Consider the following 22,191-nt stretch of genomic DNA (forward strand, 5'->3'; position numbering starts at 1 on the left):
GCAACTGTGACTCAAAACAGTGCCCACATTGGATGCTAGCATCAGACACAATGGCTCAGCTCATTACACTATAGTGTTGGGCCTGCATTCGCTTTTAGAAGAAAATCAAGTTGATACCATAGCAGTAAGAGAATAATAGTGGTCACTAAGGGTAAGAAAGTAGGTGGAGGAAGACTATGTAGTGGTCAGATAACTGCTGGAAAAATACAGACACAATGGTTCTGGTGTTCTAAACCATAGCAGGTTACCTCCGCTGGCCCTTTATTAAGAAAGCTAACAAACAATAGTTCAGAGGGACTTAGAGAAGTATTTATTGTCCTGATTTGACTTTGGTATGTGGTGCGCATGTTTACCCAGTGGTGGGGTTCCCAGCACATTTCTGCTGAACAGGATAGGAGGATGAGTGGGCAGCCACATGAATGAAGAACCGTGAGTGGGTGCTGGCCTGTGTGTCCATCATGTAGCTCCGTGTGATGACTACAACTCTGTGTGCTTCTGCTCAGCCCCCATCAGCTCCTGCTTCCTCTGGGGCAGGGTCTGTGCCCAGAATGAGCGTCTGTGGGCCTTCAGGGCCTGGCCCACTGTGGGCTGCGTGCTCAGCTGCAGATACTTCTCCTCCTGGTCCAGGACAGGCCAATGTGGCAGGCCCTCGCCATTGGGGTTCCTGCAGAAGAGAGGTCATGAAGGAGGGATCATGGGACCTCTGAGGCCTTAAGCCCTGAGTGCCCTGACTAGGGCCAGGTCAGGCTGCCATATAGGTCAGGAAATGTGGGGGATAGTGTGCAGCTGCAGGAGAACTGACCTTCACTGGTATCAGCTCCACATAGGGACCTGCCAACCCAGGCTATGGTGCCCCTCACTTCCAAGGGAAGACACTGAGAATGATAGCTCATGGCCAAGTCCAGGAGATAAAGTAGGGGGTAGATGGGGAGAGTGTCCCTGGTTCTCAGGAACCCTGTGTGTGCCAAGGGAGCCTACCACTGGGGAGGGCACTGTCACATAACTAAGGACACTTGGCTGCTCCTGAGGTTCCCACAGGAGAGGGTCCCCTCGCCGTGGAGGACATAAGGATGTGGTGGGGTGTCTCACCCAGTTCGAGCAAAGTTGGCCCAGTACTTCATCATCCTCCTGCTCAGCAGCTCTTCCTCTTCAGTGAGAGTCACTGCAGCAGGGAAGGATACAGGGTCAACTAAGGCCAGCATAGGCCCGCTGTCCCACCGTGATCACAATTGCCAGCCCAGGCGCGCTGTCCCACCATGACCACACTTGTCAGCCCAGGCCTACTGCCCCAATTTCACCACATTCACCAGCCCAGTCCTGCTGCCCCACCGTGACCACACTCACCAGCTCAGATCCGCTTCTCACCATGACCACACTCACAGGCCAATGGAGCTTGATCTTTGTCCGTCAGCCTGATACTTGCCTTCACCTGAGCACAAGTACTTTGCTTTTCCTTTGTCAACCTTGCTATCCAAATCTGATGAAGGCCACCTGGCACTCTTATTTTACTGGCCCAGGAGGTCTCACTTTTCTGACCTTGAGGCCAGCTCTGCACCAGGACAGACACTAAATGTGGACGAACAGACAAAGCAGTATGGAACCCTGACCTGGAATCACACACTGTGATCCTGCTTCAGCCCTGAGAACCATGAGACTTGGGTGCTTGATGTCATCAGAACTCAGCCCTGTCATTTGTGCAGTGGGCACAGAGCCCCAGCAGAAGAGCCAAATGTTACATCCAAATCTTGGGAAAGAAGATGGCTCACCTTTTCCCCCAAAGAAAAAGGATCTGAAGAGAAAGGCAATTTCATCGCCATGGTTGGCTTTCACGTGGGACGGCCGGAAGTCCTTCATGAAACTGGGTGGCTGCTGGAACTCATAGAAGTAGACAGGGGCGTGGGAACCTGGATGACAGGTGCACAGGGTAACAGGTGGAGGCCCCATCCCTGAGTTCACACACTACCCAGGAAGACAGCAGAGTGATGACACTTGGTCTAACTTGAGCAGAGCTGGTGGAGTCCCAGGGAATAAGGGTCCTGGCAAGGGCCTGGTTGGGTCTTGGTCTTGGACTTTCTGGCTGGGAGGTCTTGACACAATGTAGCTGCCTCACCCTTGTTCCCACCCTATCTCCTGTTCTGTCCCCTGGTGGAGAAGTCCATCTCCTAAACTAGCAGGTAGGTGGACTGAGATAAAGGACATGAGTGCCTGCAGCCAAGTGACCCAGCCATATGTGGGTGGGTGCCTGGATAAGGAAGATTCCCCAGAGACCCAATACTGTAGTTGGAACCCCGACCTTTCATGCCATAGCCAAGGGTGAACTCACGCTGAAAATGTGCCACGTGGAGCGCTGGCATCACAAATAGCACATCAGCCATCATCTCCTGGAATTGAGCCATGAGGGTCTTGGGGTCCTCGTTGTCCCCCAGATACTCATCCACCATCGGCTCCACTATGTCAACAGGCAGCATCTAGCCCGAGGGACAGGAACTGAGTTAAGGGATGTAGACTGCCAGGGAGGGTAGCAACTTAAAAAGGTCCTGGATAAAAATGGGGAATGGGGCAAAGGAGCAGGCTCTGGGATATCCCATTCCAAGAACACACACACTGCCAGCTGTGTTTTGGTTCTGAGTTCCCACGGGGCAAGAAGCTCTTGATTGGGATCCTGGGGCCTCACCCATAGCTTAGAAGTCTGATGTATTAATGTCTCCATCGCTGCTCTGTCAATTTCCTTCTGGGAGTCTCCCAAAGCAGTGATCTGAGAGGTGAGCAGAGGGTATTGTGTTGGAGGTGGTTGTCCTTCTGGGAGTCTCCCAAAGCAGTGATCTGAGAGGTGAGTAGAGGGTGTTGTATTGGGGGTGGTTGCCTCAAAGCTCTGATGCCCTGAGGGTTGCCCATGAGACAGGCTCGTGGATACTCAGCCTGGACTCACCTTGGGGATCCAGCCATACTCATCATTGTTGACACCAATGATGCTGGGAACAGGTTGGAATTCAGCAGAGGTCAGCAGCTCATAGGGATGTCTGTGCAGGAAGATGCCATCCACCACCGCAGATATAATCATGAAGGCCTGGGGCACCCAGGGGTGTGGGAAAAGCTTTGTGGTATAGACTGTTTCATGAGAGTTTCTCCCATACATGGCTCATCCCCCATCCCCTTGCAGGTGTCCACACTTGCCTTACGTTATGACCACCCTAGCATGGGCAGATAGCAAGGCATGGACATGAGATGGTAGTCTAGGGACTTTGAAGGGCCTTGTAACTCATCACCCCTTTGTATCAGTGAACGGAGTCCCACCTTGGTCATCTCCAGCATCTCCTCTTCACTCTTGGCCCGCAAGCAGCCCACCAGGGTCTCAGAGTCCACCTGGCCACAGCCAGACAGGTTGGCCACCACCTGGGAAGGGAGCACATGGGAGACCCATGCAGGAGAGAAAGGAGGGTGTTGGAGGCCCAGAAAGAAGCAGAAGCAGAGTTTTGTGGATGCACAACTGTGGCCTGGATGCACACTAGTCTTCCCTCTCTGACTTGAAGCATCTCAGCCTGTGAGCTGACCTGTTTGGCTACAGACCAGGTGGACCTCAGAGGGCCACTTTTCAGGGCTCAGAACTGTGTCAGATTCTCCTGAGGCACAGACACGTGGGTTGTGACCCCTGAGCCCATCAGCCATCCCGTGGGTGGGCAGTGCCAAGGCACCTGTTGAACCATGTGTGCCAAATAAGACATTGCAGCAGACGCTGCCAGAGGGAAAATGGCCTCTATGGGCCAAAGCTACACCATTAGGGGACACTCACCATGGAGACTGGCTCAGATGAGTTGGTGATGAGGCCAGGCATCACGGCCACACCACTCTGCATGATGGCTCCATGGAAGAGCCCTTGCGACATGGGCGACAGCACATGTGAAGACACGCTTGTTCCCCCTGCAGACTCGCCAAATATGGTGACCCGGTCAGGGTTGCCTCCAAAGCTGGCAATGTTTTTCTGCACCCAGCGCAGTGCGGCCACTTGGTCCAGGTAGCCCCAGTTGCCACTGGCATGCTGGTCTCCAGTGCTGGGAAGAAGCAGGGACAGGGATGGCCAAGTTGTGTCAGGGCCCTCCTCCCTCAGTGCTTGGCCCAGGCCCAGGCTCACCTGAAGAATCCCAGGATGCCGAGGCGGTACTGGATGGTGACCACCACCACGTCCTCAAAGGCTGCCAGAGTGGAGCCATCGAACACGGAAGCCATGCCTACAGCCAGTGCTCCCCCATGAATCCACACCATCACCTGGGAATGTCAGGGTTAATGCCAGGATGCTCCTTCCAGCCTGAGCCTCACTAGACCACAACTCCCTAACCCATGCTTTGGTGCAGTCAGAACCTGGCCATGAGCCAGAGACCCAGGTATAGCTGGGCAGCCCAGGCCTGCTGTCTTTCAGTCCTACACTATGTTCAATGCTTGGCTCTTTCAGCCCCATAGCCTGCTGTTGGGTGGAAAGGAAAGCAATGTCTTTTTGATCAATCACATGATGCTATCAAAAAGGCCCCCCTTCCCGTAAGATGGGTGTATTGTGATATTCAAGCATAGCCTCAGTCAGCTGTGTGTCTCATAGACATGAGGTGTTATCTGTGTCTCAGACCACCTGGCCCCACACATTCTGACCTCTCACAGCAAATAGGCCTCTGGGACCTCGTGTCCCGTCCTCAGCTGCCTACCTCGGGAAAAGGCACTTCCTAGACCCCATAAGGAAGTGGCCTCCCACCAGAATCCAGAGCACTGGAGGACACGATCACCTTCTCCATTCCCATCCTCCAGCAGTGGGCCAGATGTCTTCTCACCCCCAGCTGCCTATGGCCTCCCACTTACAGGCAGTTTGGAGCCCTCACGGGCATGGACAGGTGCATAGATGTTGAGGTACAGGCAGTCCTCGGACATGGGGATGGACAGCAGGGTCAATGTCGTATTCAGAGCATCATCATCCATTATTGCAAGGTTCTGTGGACACCTGGGACCAGCCAAGGCAGGTATTAGTGCAGGATCCACGTGGTGACCCAAGACAGAGCCTGGGCCCAAACTTGTCCCTGGCCCTCTCTGTCTCCTCCCTCTTTACCTTGTTCACTCATTTGCCTATGCTAATGTCCCTTCTGACCCAGATACTGCTGGGAGACTGTGGGAAAACTGTGATGGCACTAACTTCCAAGGATCCTCCAGGCAGGTGGGGGCTGAGTCAGCACACCTGACTCTCAGAGTCTTTGTGATAAGTATGACCTTCAGGTGCTGACCTCAGTACCATGTCTCTCTGCACAGTCAGGCCCATGGAGGCCTCCCACACATGTGCTGGGTGCATGAATGTCTGTCCTTTCCCTAGGGAAGGCAGTGGGACGGCCCATATCCTGGGATCCTCATCACACTTGCACAGCCTCCAGCTGTGATACACATATCTTCCTTGGTGAATCTTTGGGCTCTTTGGCTCAGTGCTGTGCCCAGCCTCCACTGGTGCTCATCTTGGGACCTGCAGGATCTGCTGATGGAGCAGGAACCAACCTGGGGAGGTCATCCAGGACAGTGTCCCTGGCAGCACAGGAATGTGGCAGAAGTTATATTTGGAAGCTAAGTCTATGCCTCCATCTTCAGCACCTGGAGCTAAAGGTCTCAGAGTCCTAAGTCTTGAGCCAAGAGCCTGGCAGGAGCCTGACAAGACCCAATGGAAGTGTTCACATGGGTGTCCATAGCACACTAGGGCTGTCGGCTGTCAGCTGAGGATGGAAGGTCAGCCAGGCCTGGCCTAGCACGCATAGGCTCCCAAACACACCCCAGACCTGTTGCTACCCTGGGTGGGCCCCTGGGAGAGCTCACATGGCTGGGTAGGAGGTGCCATCCCTCACTCCACTCCAAGCTTCGGCAGGTTCAGGAGGTGCAAAGCGCAGTGGTCCCAGAGGTGGCTTGGCAAAGGGAATGCCCAGAAAGGTGTGGACGCCCATGTCGGTGCCTTTCACATGAACCAGGCTTCCTCGCACCTGCCCGGAATGTGTGGTCCTGATGGGGCTTGTGGAGTCCTGGCCTGTGAGCAGAGAGATACAATCACATAGAGATGCCCTACCAGCTGCCCCTTAACACTGCTGGTACAGTCACCTCTTTGCTATTCTCATTTCAGCCTTATCCAGGACCTGGATATACACACACTCACTTCACAGAATCCTGGGTGTTCCTTCCCGATTCCATCCTAATGAAATGATGAAAGAGCCCATTTGTAGTAACCAAAAGCCCATGTGGACTTTCGCAGCTGTGGCCGGGGTTGCACTGAGTGGGCAAGAACTGAGATGGATGCCTCTGGGAATGCCAAGCAAGCCCAGGACATAGGAGCAGTGTGGACACTTGTATCAGGCCCTGGGAACCAGAATGGCCTTTGGGGAGGAAATCCCAACCTGGAAGCGATAGGAGGCCACAGTGCTGGACACTTTTCCCCACTCACGGTTTCCTCTCACTACCCTGTTTTTGACCTCAGAAATCACAGATTCATCTAACTTCCCATACCAGAAATAGGATAATACACAAAGTCTGGACTCTGTGTTTACAGGCTGCTTTCTGGTCCTTTTCCCCGCCCCAGTGTACCAATAGTTGTCATCACATTGGCATTCTATAAGGTGACTTGTGAGGCATCTGGGCAAACCTGATACCAGCTTGCATAAAGAATTTTAGCATCCTCAGCTTTCTGGGACTTGTGCTCCGGGACTCAGTGCCTGCTATGGAGACTGCAGGATGACCAGCATGTTGATGACCTCTCAGAGACAACCACTCTTTGAAAAATTAGAGACTTAATATTTGTTGGCTGGGTGAAGAAGATAAGAATTTTTCCTTCCCATTTCCCCTTCACTTTGGCTCAGTGAGGGAGCTGTAATATATACACAGAAGCAGAAGCTGGGGGTTCAGCTTTAGTTAATATCCTTTGGACTTTTTCCACCTGAGTTGTTAGTATGCAGATTTCATCCTAAATTTTGTGCCCCTGTGTTCATATTGACACACATACACACAAACATTACATCCTTTGTCACACAGAATGGATTGCTTGTGTTGAGCAATTAACTATTTCTTCTTATTTTTGAAGATTTATTTGTCCATTTGATAGGCAGAATTAAAGAAAGAGGGACAGACACACACACACACACAGAGGAGAGAATAAGAGCGAAAGACTCTTTTCATTTCTTGATTCAAATGACTACAACAGCTATCGCTGGTCAGAGTGAAGTGAGGAACCGTAAACTGCATCTGGGTGTCCCACATGGGTTGAAACGGTCTGAGCGCTTGACCGTCTTGTGCTGTTTTCATGGGTGTGTAAGAAGGAATAGGACAGGAAGTGGAGCAACTGGGACTCAAACATGCACATGGAATGCTGGCCCCACAAGGGAGCTTAACCCTCTGCACTTTAACACTGATCCCTCCGTTGCTTCTTTAAAGATTAAGAATTTTCGGAAAAAAAAAAATAAAAAAAATTTACATGCTCATCATATAGGGTCAAGGATGTGATTTTTTTATGGTTTTTAGTGGAGTGAAACTTTGATCCTCTAGGAAGCACTTGGCCCTTCTTATGAATTTGGGAAACTCTGTGCCCACACCAAGAAACAACTGTAGTCTTTCTGAACATGGAACCAACATGAAATACCATTAGAGTCCTGGAGACAGGGCTGTGGCCCAGCAGGTTAACTGTAGCCTGTGACGCCAACATCCCACATCCGGGCACCCATGGCAGTCCCAGCTCACTGCTTCTGATCCAGCTCCCTGCTAATGTACCTGGGAAGACAGCAGAGGACAGCCTGAGTGCTTGGGCCCATGTAACTCATGTGGAGTTCCTGATTCCTGGTTTCCACATGGCCCACCTCCACTTGCCATGGCCTTTTGGGGAGTGAGCCAGCCCTAGGAAGATCTCCTTCTTTCTCTATTCTCCCTACTTCCATGGATCTGTCTTTCAGGTAAGTAAGCCCTGAAAGAAATGGATACACCAATGACTAACAGAGCATCTGGAAAAGTAGTTCTTCATCCAGAAAGGTCTGGGTCACCTTGGAGAGTGGCGGAAAGGCCAGGTAAGGGTAGAATTTCAGTGAAGGGGATGAGGGCAGGTGAGTAAGAGGACAGGGTGAGTGTGGATCTCCTTTGGCAGATTAGATTGGGAAAGGGTGGGGAGAAGGACTTTGACCTAGAGCATCAAGGATCAAAACACACCCAGGCCTTTTGTCCGCATAGCCTGAGCTTCTGATAAGAGACCCAAGAACCCTGGTCAGACACGGGGCACTGCCAGCTTTGCCTGTGGGGGAGGTAGCAGCATGGTATTGTAGGCTAAGCTTCTGTCTGTGGTGCCAACATCTTATATAGTTTGAGTCCTGGCTATTCCAATTCCTATTTAGGTTGATGCTATTATTCCAAGGACAGCAAAAGCTGGTGGCCCAAGTCCTTGTTCCCCAGAACCCACATGGAGTCCAGAGAAAGCTCCTGGCTCCAGATCAGCTCAGTTCCTGCCTTTGTGGCCATTGGGGAATGAAACCCAGGAAGGAAGAATTTCTCTCTTTCACTCTTCTCTTTCTCCAAATTTGCTTTTCAATAAGAATATAAACAATTAAAGAGGAAAAATAGCCATTTGTTTTTGCACGGGCTAGAGGTCTTTGTGGCCCTTCAGACCAGTTGCAGCCCTAGGCTGCCTGAACTGCCAGGACCAGTGACCTTGCCTTGGGACCCTCATAGGCAGCTGGGGGCCTCTGTCCAAGAGCAGTGCCTGAGAGTCAACCCACAGAGGGAGAAGCCCTAACCACATGTTCACAGCACCTGTAGACAGCACCTAGGGCAGCACCCAAATTAGGCACAAACACAGGCAGAAAATGCTCCTAACCCCTCCTCCACAAGCTGTCCTTTTGACTGTCCTCCTGTTGGTTTTCCTTCTCAGTGGCTCAGGTCCCTGGTAGCCATGATTCTCTCAGCCTCTGGGTGCATCCAGGGCATGGGGAAAGCGCCCATTCACCCCCTCCCTCTGTACCACACCAGTCCTGGTTTGGCGCTCTAACTATCAATCTGACCCAGGTCCTTGCGGTCGCCCGCGGGATTCTCACCCTGACTCGGAACAAGGAGCAGCAGGAGACCGCAGACCACGGTGCCAAGCTGCACGCACAGCCTGTGAGTTCCCATGGTCGCAGGCAGGTCCATCTGTGTGTTACCCTGTGTGCCCCAGAGGCTGCCCCACTTGCTGGGGGCAGAACAGTGTGTCACCCAGCCTGGAGTTTGACCTCTGCAGGAAGTGGGTGGGGTGACCATTGTGGGGCAGGGATTGGGATTCAAGATGAACTCCATTGACTCAGCAGAGAGCAGCTGCGGAGGACACCAAAGCCAACAAATGTGCTCATGGCCTCCCCACTTCTGTCCCTAACCCTGCTTGTTCCATGAGACCCTCCCCTCAGTCCTGGAGCCACTGAGCTCACTGTCCTCACAGAGAGGAGGGAGCAAAGGGCTGGATTTGGAGAGCCAGGAGGCCTTCTCAGTGGAGGGATGAGAATCCCCAGAGATGGCAATATGGGATGATCCCTGGGTGTATGGGGTTGAACCCCAACATGTGTGATTGTCCCTGAGCACTCAGAGCTCCTCCCCGGCTCAGGACTCAGTTTGTTTGTCCCTGCTAATTCACAGTCCCTCCTGACTCAGTATGCCTTTTTCTTTTCTTTTCTTTTTAAAAATTTACTTAGGAATCTGAGAAGGAGAGTCCCCAGATGCCTGCAGTGATTAGGTCTGTGCCAGGACAAGACCATGAGCTGGAAATCAGTCCACAGGCCATGGATCTGCATCTACCATGTGATCCACACTCCTGGCACTGGGCAGCATCCAAAAGAAACCTGCACTGCAGTGTTTATTCTGGAACCATCAACAGTAGGCAGGCTCCCTGATTGATGAATATGGAAGGGGTTCTGACATAGACACACCATGGAGTGTTATTCATCCATCAAGATGAAATTCTCTCAACTGTGGAAACATAGTTACAAGAGGACTTCACGTTGAATGAAAGAAGTCAGCCTCAGAAAGACAAACAGCACATTTACACTCATTTTACATATTTTTAAAGATCGGTTAATTTACATGAAAGACAGAGTCACAAAAAGAGGGAAAGAGATGTGTGTCTGTTGTTCCATATGTTGATTCACCCCGGAGTGGCCACAAAAGTCATGGCTGTGCCGGTTCAAAGCCAGGAGCCCGTGTGAATGCAGAGTCCCAAGCTCTTTTGCCAACCTCTGCTACTTTCCCAGATGCATTGGCAAGAATCTGGATCAGAGGTGAAGCAGGACTCGAACCAGTGTCTATGTTCAATGCTGGTTTCACAGACACTGGCTTAACTCACTGCACCACAGTGCTGGTCCTGCACTCACTTTAGAATTTAACAAAGGCAATGTAGCTATAGCTATAAATAGCTATAAATAGAACAGCAGTGATCTAACAAGGTAAGAAAAGTAGGTGGGGACATGGCAGGTAGATAACTTTTGCAAAAATACATATAAGCAAAAATGGTTTTAGTATTCTAGGCTCTGGAGGGTGCCTAATGTCAATCCTTTATTAATTTATCTTAGAACAGCTAGCTGGCAAGAATTCAGAGGGGGCTAAGAGAGATGTTAGTTGTCCAGATATGACCTTGGGACAGGGCACACATGTTTACAGGGTGGTAGGTCCCCATCTCTGTTGAATGGAAGGACAGAATGACGTGTGGGTGGCCACATGGATGAACAATCCAGTCACAGCTGCTCTGTGAGTATGAGTGGGTCCTGGCCTGTGAGTCTGTCATACAGCACCACGCGCTCCTCCTGCTCAGCCCCCATCAGCTCCTGGATCTTTTAGGACAGATACCTGGTCCAGATCTGACACCCATGGGCAGAAAGACGATCAGGAGAGGTGCAAGCACCTCTCCAGGAAATACTTTGTCACGTGAAGTGATACAACCAGCAGCTAGATTTCCTATTGGGAGTATACAACGCTGTACAGTCGACTTCATAAAGGTGTGACTGGTGCCTCCCTCCTCCTGATCTCATAAGCTGAAATCTCAGGCACTATCTCCGACAGGTCTCAGAAATGGGGGTTATTTTAAGCTGTGTCTCCCTGCTTTTGTCATTCTAAAAGATGGGAAGGGATATGTTGAATCTGTGTCTTTGTTTTCCCTCAATAAGACCTTGCGTGAACCTGGGGAGAATGTACTCTTTTTTTTTTTTTAAAGATTTATTTTTATTATTTTTTTATTGGAAAGGCGGATACACAGAGAGGATACACAGAGAGGAGAGACAGAGAGGAAGATCTTCCATCCGATGATTCACTCCCCAAGTGAGCGCAACGGACGATGCTATACCGGTCCGAAGCTAGCAGACTCTTCCGGGTCTCCCACGCGGGTGCAGGGTCCCAAGGCTCCGGGCCGTCCTCGACTGCCTTCCCGGGCCACAGGCAGGGAGCTGGAAGGGAAGCGGGGCCGCCGGGATAGAACCGGCGCCCATAAGGGATCCCGGGCATGCAAGGCGAGGACCTTAACCACTTGCGCCACCGCGCGGGGCCCGAGAATGTACTCTTGAAAGGGTAATGGGAAAAAGCAAGGTTTTATATTTTACAAGGTAACTTCACCAGGGACCAGAGACCCTAATTGTGTATTATCCTGTCTGACTCCTTGCAGTATTAGTGATAGGTGAGCTGGAGCTAGATCAGATTACATGGAGAACAAGGGCAGCTTCTACACAGATGCTCCTGGTACCCAGGATGGCAGCACGGTGGTCCTGGACTCCCAGGATACCCAGGGACAATGTGTCCTTTCTGAGATGGGAACCAGCCCCACACATGATTTTAATGAGAGCTATCCAGTGTGGGGCTGAGTCTTCTGCTTAGATTGTCCTGGTCACTTGGGAGAGACCCAACAAGGGCAGGGAGAGAGGGAGCCTGCTGGGTGAGCCCCAGAAAGAAGCAGGAGTGTGGACTACTCCTAGAAGGTTGGATTGGGAAAAGGCTGGGACAAAGTCTTGAGGCTTTGGTTATTTTTGTGTTTTCTTTTTTTTTAAGATTTATTTATTTTTATTACAAAGTCATATATACAGAGAGGAGGAGAGACAGAGAGGAAGATCTTCCGTCCAATGATTCACTCCCCAAGTGAACACAATGGCCAGTGCTGTGCTGATCCGAAGCTGGGAACCAGGAACCTCTTCTGGATCTCCCACATGGGTGCAGGGTCCCAAAGCTTTGGGCCGTCCTTGACTGCTTTCCCAGGCCACAAGCAGGGAACTGAATGGGAATTGGAGCTGCCGGGATTAGAACTGGCGTCCATATGGGATCCCGGCACGTTCACTTTAGCTGCTAGGCCATGCCGCTGGGCCCAAGAGGACACTTCTAACCTGTGAAATGGAATGTGACATAGTGGAGACCTCGTGGGAAACTCTATGGAAGTGCCTCAAAAGTTGATTTTGGGTCCAATATTTAAAGCAGCATAAGAAACGCATTTAAAACAAAGGTTTTCGTTTTTGTTTTTAAGTGAAATTTCTACTATAATCTCAAGAATTCCTGTCTGGTAAATATGCTAAGAAACAAAAATATAGTAGAAGGGGTACCTGCACCCTGCATTTGTATAGTGATTTTTCTGATACCTGAGCCCTGCAAGCTGCCAGGTGTGTGAAACTGTGGCAAGGTTACTCAGATGAGTATTTCTCAGCTGAAGGAACTGGAGCCTTTATTTGTGGCAACATGGAGGAAATGGAAAGAGGTCACTCATGGCAGCCTGAAGGCACCAGGACTTGGTGATCCAGGTACCCAGGTACCTATGGGCAGTTTACAGACATGAGCTCACAGGGCATGCTGGAGGAGGGTTAAGGGCATGCAGTGATAGGCAACAATCCACAAAGCAGTTCCCACTAGATTTCTATGGCTTGGGGCTAGGAGGATAGGAGAGCCAGGGTGGGGAAGAGGATGTAAGGCAAGCAGAAGAGGTCCAGGACAAGTGGATGAGGAGGAAGGTGGGCTTCTTTGGGCACCAACAGGCATCATCCCACGGGGGCAGTTTTGAACGCACCTGGTGAAGAGCACCCAGGGCAGGCTGGGCAGAGAACCCTGGACAGCAGGATTTTGACAAGGGTATGCCGAGGGGACAGAGGGTAGACAAGGGACAGTTGAGGGTGGGAAAGGGGCCCCCATATAGACACAGGCAGCTACAGCTCTGTGTGTTTCTGCTCAGCCCGCATCAGCTCCTGCATCTTCTTGGGCAGAGTTTGTGTCCAGAACCGGTGTCTGTGGGCCTTCAGAGCCCGGCCCACTGCAGGCTGTGTGTTCAGCTGCAGGTACTGCTCCTCCTGGTCCAAGACGGGCCAGTGTGGCAGGTCCTTGCCATTCGGGTTCCTGCAGATGAGAGGTCAAAAGTGGGGATGGTGAGACTTCTGAGGCCTTAAGCCCTGAGTGCCCTGGCTAGGGCCAGGCCAGCTTGCCTTGCAGACCAGGAGGGATAGTTAGCAATACAGGAGAGCTGTCACCTCCCCTGACAATAGCTTTATGGAGATCTGCCAATCAGGACAGTGGTGTCCCTCACTCCCAAGGGAAAAAATCTGAGAGTGTCAGCTCTTGGCTAAGTCCAGGACACAAAGTGGGGTGAATGAGGAGAGTGTCCCTGATCCACAGGACCCTTGGGTAGCCAGCAGATCCTGAAGCAGGGGAGGGCACTGTCACATGACTAAGGACACTGCTGAGGTCCCCACAGCGGAGGGTCCCGTGGCCCAGGGAGGTTAGACTGGGGTGTCTCACCCGGTGCGAGCAAAGTTGGCCCAGTACTTCATCATCCTCCTGCTCAGCAGCTCCTCCTCCTCAGTGAGAGTCACTGCAGCAGGGAAGGACACAGGGTCAGCTCAGGCCAGCACAGGCCCTCTTTTCCACCTGATCACACATGCCAGTCCAGTGGCGCTTTACTCTTGGCTCCCATTATGAAGCTTGCTTTCTCCTAAACTACCAGATTTTACTTTTCCCTTGCCAAACTTGTTATCCAAACCAGTTCTCAAATTCACCTGAACTTGGCCTCTTACTGGCATAGTAGGTTTCATGCTTCTCACCTTGAGGGATCACTCAGGGGTCAGCTCTGCACCCAGGCCATACATTCATTAGAGCCAGCCAGAAGAGAAGGGAGCCAGGTCTGGAGGTACTCACAGTGCAGTCCTGACTCAGCCCTGGGAGCTGTGGGACTTGGGGTGCTTGATTCCATCTGTGCCTCAGCCCTGTCATCTGTGCAGTGGGCACAGCACCCCCTCAGGACTCCCAACTGCTGCATCCCCATCCTGGGGAAGGAGGAAGCCTCACCTTTTGTCCCAAAGAAAGTGGATCTGAAGAGAAAGGGAATCTCATCACCGTGGTCAGCCCTCACGTGTGATGGCCGGAAGTCCTTCATGAAACTGGGTGAATGCTGGAACTCGTAGAAGTAGACAGGGGCGTGGGAACCTGGGTGACAGGTGCACAGGGTGACAAGTGGTGACTCCTTCCCTGGGTTTCCCACACTACCCAAGAGGAAAGCAAAAAGATGCCCACTGTGTGATCTTGGAAGTGCTGGCACATATCCAGGTGAGAAGGGCAGTGACAAGAACCTGGGTTAGGTCTTAGCTTTCGCCTGGGACTTTGTAGCTGTCTTGACACAATTAAACTGTCTCACCCCTGTTCTTCCCCTGTCCCCTGATGGAGATGTTGAGTTCCTGAACTAACAGTAAGCTGGAATGAGACAAAGGGTATGGGAACCTGGTGCTGAGAGACACAGCCAAGATATGACTAGGACAGAACATTCCTCCCTGAGAGCTAACTCTGTGCTATCCAAGTGTAGGCCTTTTGGCCTTAGCCACGGACATACTCACGATGAAAATGTGCGACATGGAGTGCAGGCATCACAAAAAGTGCATCGGTCATCATATCTTGGAAGTGAGCCATTAGGGTCTTGGGGTTCTCGTGGGCTCCCAGATACTCATCCATCAACTTTTGCCCTATGCCAGGAGGCAGCATCTAGTTCAGGGTACAGGGACAGAGTTAGGAAGCCAGGCTTCCAGAGAGAGGGGCAGCTGACAAAGTTCCTGGGTAAAGACCGGAAATGGGGCAAAAAAACTGGCTGAGGGCCATTCCCTCCCCAAGTACACACTGGTTGCTGTGACTCTGTTCCGTGAGCCCACGGGGAAAGGAACTATTGGGACTATGGGCTGTTGGGGCAGGAGGCTGTTGGTGGGAGCCCCAGGGACTCACCCACTGCTCAGATGTCTGATGTATTAGTGCTTCCATGTCTGCTCTGTTGATTTCATCCCCGGGCTCTCTGTCAGTGAAAGACTGGGAGGTGGCAGAAGGTTGTGGGCTGTAGGTGGGTGGACTACCCTGAGAACTAAACATGAGACAGACTTCTGGAAAAATCATCCTGGGCTCACCTTGAGGATGATCCAGCCATACTCATCGTTGTTAACACCAATGATGCTGGGGACGGGTTGGAAGTCAGCAGAGGCCAGCAGCTCATAGGGGTGTCTGGGCAGGAAGATGCCATCCACCACTGCAGAGATGATCTTGAAGGGCTAGGGGTACCCAGGGCCAGGGAGAGGTTTTGCTTTTGAGATGCTCCTCGACGCCTAGCTCATCCCAGTGCACAAATACCACACCAAATGGGGTACCATGCATGGCTTAAAGAACTGCCTCAACCCTTGCCAATTAAGAGTTGCAGGACAAAAAGACTTGGACATGAGCTCATAGCCAGGGATTTTTAAGGGCACCACACCAATCACCCCTTTGTCCCAGTGAATGGGGTCCCACCTTGGTTATCTCCAGCATCTCCTCTTCACTCTTGGCCCGCAAGCAGCCCACCAGGGTCTCAGAGTCTACCTGGCCACAGCCAGACAAGTTGGCCACCACCTGGGAAGGGAGCATACAGGTGCTACAGGCCCATGCAGGAGAGAAAGGAGGGTGCCCGAGGCCCAGAGGGACGCAGAAGCAGAGTCTTGTGGATGCACAGCTGTGGCTTGGATGCCTCCTCTCTGACATGGAGAATCTCAGCCTCAGTGAACTCTGCCTGCTTAGCTGGCTACAGACAAGTTCAGACTCAGAGGGGTGGCTTTTCAGGGCCCAGAACAGTGTCAGATTCTACTGAGGCACAGGCATGTGGATTCTGACCACTGAGTTTCTCAGCCATCCCTAGGGTAGGCAGTGCTGAGACACCTGTTGGGCCTTGCGCACCAACACAATCAAGATTGTAACAGATGCCCCAAGAGGGAAGATGGATTTGGGGGGTTGGGCTAGGCCTTTGGGGACACTCACTGTGTATATCATCTCAGATGAGCTGGAAATGAGGCCAGGCAGCACAGCCACTCCACTCTGCATGATGGCTCCATGGAAGAGCCCTTGAGACATGGGTGACAGCACATGTGAGGACACGCTTATACCGCCAGCAGACTCGCCAAATATGGTGACCCGGTCAGGGTTGCCTCCAAAGTGGGCAATGTTCTGCTGCACCCAGCGCAGTGCGGCCACTTGGTCCAGGTAGCCCCAGTTGCCACTGGCATGCTGGTCTCCAGTGCTGAGAAGTAACAGGGACAGGGATGGCAGGGCTGTGTCAGGGCCCTCCTCCCTCACTGCCCAGGCCCAGGCCCAGGCTTACCTGAAGAATCCCAGGACGCCCAGGCGGTACTGGATGGTGACCACCACTACATCCTCAAAGGCCGCCAAGGTGGAGCCATCATATACCGAAGCCATGCCCATAACCAGCCCACCGCCATGGATCCACACCATCACCTAGGAAAGTCAAGACCAATACTGTGAAGTTTCCATAGTCTGAACACTGCTGCCCTCTTTTCTCTAGTACTTTTCCTGGTTCTCAGGGTGCTACAGATGTCCCCGCCCTCCAGGGTCCACGCATTCTGACTTCTGGCAGCAACCAGGCCATGGGACCCCATATCTATCATTGAAATACCCACAGGGAAAAGGGTACTTCCTGGACACCAAGAGAGGAGCTCCTACCAGGATCCATGATATGGGAGGCCACATTCACCTCTCCCCTCCCCATCCTCCAGTCAGGGCAAGATGTCCTCCCAGCCCCAGCTGCCCCTGACCTCCCACTCACAGGCAGCTTGGAGCCCTCATGAGCGTGGGCTGGTGCATGGATGTTGAGGTACAGGCAGTCCTCAGACATGGGGATGGACAGCAGGGACAGCACAGCAGCATCACCCGTTATTGCGAGGTTCTGTGGACACCTGGGCCCGCCCAAGGTAAATTTAGTGCAGGATACATGCAGTGGCCCAAGTTAAAGCCTGGGTCCCAGATTTGTCTTGACTTTCTCTTTTTGCTACCCACTTTACCCATATTAATTCATTAGCCTGTCCTAATGTCCCTACTATCCTGTATGTAGACATGAGACTCAGAGGAAATTGGGGTTGCATCAACTCTCAGGGACCCTCTATGTAGGTGGGGACTGAAAAAGCATACCTGACTCTCAGAGTCTCTGTGGGAAGTTTCCCTACAGGTGCTTGCCTCAATGCTGTGTCCCCCTACACAGTCAGGCATGAAGTACAGGGGTTTCCTACACATGTGCTGGGTGCATGGATGCCCATCTCTTCTCCAGGGAAGGCAGTGGGATTGCCCATGTCCTGGGAGCCTTATCACTCCTGTCAGCCTCCAGCGGTGATACACACTTCTCCCTTAGACCATGTCCTTGGCCTGTGGGTAGCTCATTGTTGTGCCAAGCCTCCACTGGTGCCCATCTTGGGAGCCTGAAGGACAGGCTGATAGAGCTGGGGACTATTACGATATTAAGGAACCCACCTGGGGAGTCACCCAGAACAGTGCCCATTGGCAGCACAGGGATGTGGCAGAAACTAAACTTGGGGAGCTGGGTCTCTGCCTCCATCTTCAGCACCTGGAGCTAAAGGCCTCAGAGTCCCAAGTCCTGAGCCAACAGTCTGGCAGGAGCCTGGCAAGACCCAATGGAAGTGTTCACATGGGTGTCCATAGCACACTAAGGCTGTAAGCTGTCAGCTGAGGATGGAAGGTCAGCCAGGCCTGGCCTAGCACTTTTAGGATCCAAGACCAAATGCTCCCCGGGACCCTGGGAGAGCTCACATGGCTGGGTAGGAAGTGCCATCCCTCACTCCACTCCAAGCTTCAGCAGGTTCAGGAGGTGCAAAGCGCAGTGATCCCAGAGGTGGCTTGGCAAAGGGAATGCCCAGGAAGGTGTGGACGCCCACGTTGGTGCCTTCCACGTGGACCAGGCTTCCTCGCACCTGCCCAGAATGTGTGGTCCTGATGGGGCTTGTGGAGTCCTGGCCTGTGGGCAGAGAGATACAATCAGGGCGGGCTGCCACACCAGCTACCCCCAATACTACTCATGTAGTTTCTTCTTTGCTGTCCTCAGCTCAGCCTTGTCCTGTACCCAGATCCATACACACACACACACACACACACAAACAAACACAACACATATGCATCAACTTTATAGAATAGCTGTGTAGTCGTTCCTGATTCCATTAATGAAATGAGCTACAAGAGCCAATGTGTTGACCAAAAGCCATTGAGTGCTTCTGTTGCTGGGTTTTGGTTTGGATTGGGTGGGAAGCAGAAAACAGAGAAAAAGAGACAGCAAGGAGAATCTTCCATCCATTGGTTCACTCTGCAAAGGCCATACAGCTTGAAATGGCACAGGCTGAAGTCAGGAGAAAGTCCTTCGGTGTCTCAAACATGATTGACAGAGGCCCAAGACTTGGACCATCTTAGCAGGGAGCTGAATCATTTGCACTGTAGCTCTGATCCCTACATTGCTTCTTTAAATAAGAATTATTCCAGAAAAAAAAAAAAAGCTTACAGACTAATCATAATAGTGTCAAGCATGTTTTTCTGTTGTTATCTGGTGGTAAAAGCAGAGGACATCGAGGGAGCATTGGTGCCTTGTTATAACTTGGGAAGACTTTGTGCCAACACAAAGAGAAGGCTGTAGTTTTTGTTAATGTGAGACCAACATGAAATACTGTTGGAGCTCTGGAGACAGGGCTGTGGCCCAGCAGGTTAACTGTAGCCTGTGACGCCAACATCCCACATCTGGGCACCCATGGGAGTCCCAGCTCACTGCTTCTGATCCAGCTCCCTGCTAATGCACCTGGGAAGGCAGCAGAGGATAGCCTGAGTGCTTGGGCCCATGTAACTCATGTGGAGTTCCTGATTCTTGGTTTCCATGTAGCCCATCTCCACCTGCCACGGCTCTTCGGGGAGTGAATCAGCCCGTCAAGATCTCATTCCCTTTCTACCTCTCCCTCACTCCCATAAATTTATCTTTCATGTAAGTAATCTCTTAAACAAGTTGATACACCAATGACTAACAGAGCCATTTGGAAGGCCGGGTAGCTCTCCCTTCTGTAAGGACTGGGTCACCTTGAGAGTATGGGCATAGGGCAGGTAAGGCTGGAATTTCAGAGGGAAGGGGGGTGGAGGGAGAGGGAGGATAGGCAGAGGGCAGGGTGAGTGTATATCCCTTTTGGCAGATTAGATTGAGAAGGGGTAGGGGAGGCCTTTGACCTAGAGCATCAAGGATCAAAACACACCCAGGTCTGGTGCCCACATAGGCGGAACTCTGAGATAGACCCAAGGGCACTGGCAGGCACAGGGTACCATCAGCTTTGCCTTCAATTACAAGCCTATGGGGAGCTAGCAGCGTGGTGTTACAGGCTAAGCTTCTGCATGTGGCACCACCATCCCATATTGCTTCAAGTGCTGGTTGCTCCACTTCCTATCCAGCTCAGTAATAATGTGCTTGGGAAAGCAGTTGTTAGTAGCCCAAGTCCTTGGTCACTGCATCACCTCCCTCCGCACTCCCTGCAGGAGTCCAGAGGAAGCTCCTGGCTCCGATCCTTAGCTCCTGCTGTTGTGGCCATTTGGGGTATGAACCCTAGGATGGAAGATTTCTCTCTCTGGCTCTCCTCTTTCACTAAATCTGCCTTCCCAATAAGAATACAAACAATTGAAAAAAAAGAAAAGAAAAGAGAACTTTTGCCCCTAGGAAAGGTGCATGAGCTGGGGGACCCTGTGGACCCTCAGACCAGCTGCAGCCTCATGCTGCCTGTGTTCCCAGGGCCAGTGGCATTGCCTCAGAGACCCCTCAGAGTTGGCTGGGTGTCTCTGGGCAACAGCAGCCAACTGATAATCAACCCGCGGTGGGAGAAGCCCTAACTGCATGTTCACAGCACCTGCAGGCAGCAGCAACATCAGGCAGAAACACAGGCAACAGGAAACTACTCAGCCCCTCCTCCACAAGCTGGCCCCTTGAACGCCCTCCTGTTGGTCCCTGGAAACCATGATCCCCTTTCAGCCTCCTGGCACACAGGGACACAAGGGGCAGTCCCATCACCACCCACCCTCACATTTGTCCACACATCCACGTGCTCTCCGATTGTAACTGCCAGTCTGACCCAGGTCCCTGTGGACACCCGTGGGAGCCTCACCCTGGCTTGGAAGAAGGAGCAGCATGAGTCCGCAGGCCAAGCTGCCAAGCCGGGTGCACAGCCAGTGCCGCCACATGTTCCCAGGCAGGTCCGTGTGTGTGCCACTGTATGCCCCCAGAGGCTGCCCTGAGTGCTGTAGGGGAGGAACAAGGCAATTGCCAAGCTGGAATTTGTACTGGGCAGGGACTGGGCGGAGTGAGCATTACTGGGCGGGGTTTGGGGTTCAAGGGAACCTACCCTGGCAGATATCAAAAGTGGACCCAAAGGCAACAAATGTAAACAGCCTCCCCATTTCGGTCCCTGTCACTGCTTGCCCCATGACACCCTCCCCTCAATACTGGAGCCACTGAAATCACTGTCCTCACAGAGGAGAACAAGTGGGCACTGGCCCATGAGTCCTCCCAAGGATCTTTTGTGGTAGCTACATCTGCACATGCACCTGCTCAGCCCTCATCAGCCCCTGGATTTTCTGGGAGCAGATACCAGGTCCAGAACTGGCACCTATGGTCAGGGTGGCTTGATCAGGTAGGGACTTCCCACCAGTTGACCCCATACTGGTGGTGCAGTCCCCTCTCTAGGACATATTTTGACACATGAAGCAATACAACCAAACACCACAGATTTCCTATTGGGAATTACAGCACTGCATAGCAACCTTGCCAAAAAAGCAAGCTGAAACCTAGAACCAGAATCTGAAGTCACCTCTAGAATAGAGTTACAAATGCACAGAGCACATGGGTATGATTCATTGCTACCACCAGGGCACCATCAGCAGAACCCACATGGTGCTACCAACCCTAGCAAAACCAGAAGGAAGTTCTTGGGTTCTTTAAAATCAGCACAATTAGAAGCAAATGAAAAGAGAGGCAGAGGCAAGAGGTGGCATGCAGAGTAAAAGAGACTCAAAACACAGTAAAATCAACAAGAACCGGCAATAGGTCATCAAGAGTATAGGTCAGGATGTGGAGAAATTGGAGCCTTCACAAAGTGCAAGTGGCAAGGGAATATGGTGCAACTGCTCTGGAAGCCAATTGGGCAGTTTTTCAAGTGATTGCAGCTGGCATTGCCATAGGACCAGTGGCTGCAACCCTAAATATCAACCCCAAAAGAACTGAAAGCACTGCCAAACACAGCCCTACAGTGAAGGAGCAGCTTGGGCAGCCTTCACCCTGCAACAAAGAGCCTGGGTTTAGCTTCCATATTTGCCACAGGAAGAGTGCACTCCAGACAAGGCAGAAGTTGCCTGGAGACAGTGACTGCTCTGGTGCTGGAGTCACCCACATTAGAGATTCAGTTTCCATCAACTCAGCTCACTGGGCTGACTGCAACCAGGCCGAAGATCGCCTTTGTGGTGGTTGTTGACATGTTTCCCATCATGCACCATAAACAGAGAGTGCCATAGCAAGTGAAACAATGCTTACGCTGTATTAGTGATAGATGAGCTGGAGCTGGATGATCACATAGAGGACATGGGCAGCTTCTACACAGGTGCTGCCCTGGTACCCAGGATGGCAGCATCTGCAGAGTCAGCATGGTGGTGCTGGACTCCCGGAATACCCAGAGACACCGTGTTCTTTCTGAGATGGGAACCAGCACAACACATGATTTCAATGGGAGCCACTAAGTGTGAGGTTGAGCCTTCTGCCTAGAATGTCCTGTTCACCTGGGAGAGACCAAGCAAAGACAAGGAGGGAGGGATCCTGTTGGATAAGCCCAGAAGAAGCAAGAGTGTGGACTGCTGCTGGCACAT

At 52.0% G+C, this 22,191-nt stretch overlaps 1 protein-coding gene and 1 pseudogene across 1 annotated transcript; both read right to left on the bottom strand.

The window, feature by feature from the left end:
- Positions 1 to 293: 293 nt before the first annotated feature.
- Positions 294 to 9,147, bottom strand: LOC121167751 (cocaine esterase-like). Its single transcript, XM_040997336.1, has 12 exons — positions 9,072 to 9,147; positions 5,833 to 6,037; positions 4,843 to 4,981; positions 4,130 to 4,263; positions 3,791 to 4,049; positions 3,295 to 3,393; positions 2,930 to 3,067; positions 2,675 to 2,755; positions 2,324 to 2,468; positions 1,767 to 1,904; positions 1,090 to 1,162; positions 294 to 664 (listed from the first exon to the last, which is right to left on the bottom strand). Exons 1-12 carry the CDS (start codon positions 9,145 to 9,147, stop codon positions 478 to 480), a joined length of 1,674 nt encoding a protein of 557 aa, XP_040853270.1. The 3' UTR covers positions 294 to 477.
- Positions 9,148 to 13,040: 3,893 nt separating this feature from the next.
- Positions 13,041 to 20,895, bottom strand: LOC121167752 (annotated as a pseudogene).
- Between the last annotated feature and the right edge of the window lie 1,296 nt (positions 20,896 to 22,191).

The sequence above is a fragment of the Ochotona curzoniae genome, unplaced genomic scaffold (genome assembly GCF_017591425.1).
Source record: "Ochotona curzoniae isolate NIBS_2020 unplaced genomic scaffold, NIBS_Ocur_1.0 patch423, whole genome shotgun sequence".
NCBI lineage: Eukaryota > Metazoa > Chordata > Mammalia > Lagomorpha > Ochotonidae > Ochotona > Ochotona curzoniae.

Coding starts and splice junctions, on each gene's coding strand:
- LOC121167751 (XM_040997336.1), bottom strand. CDS start 9,147: ATGGGAACTCACAGGCTGTGCGTGCAGCTTGGCACCGTGGTCTGCGGT. Junction 6,038..9,071: donor GCTCCTTGTTCCGAGTCAGG/GTGAGAATCCCG, acceptor CTCTGCTCACAG/GCCAGGACTCCACAAGCCCC. Junction 3,394..3,790: donor CATCTGAGCCAGTCTCCATG/GTGAGTGTCCCC, acceptor CTCCCTTCCCAG/GTGGTGGCCAACCTGTCTGG.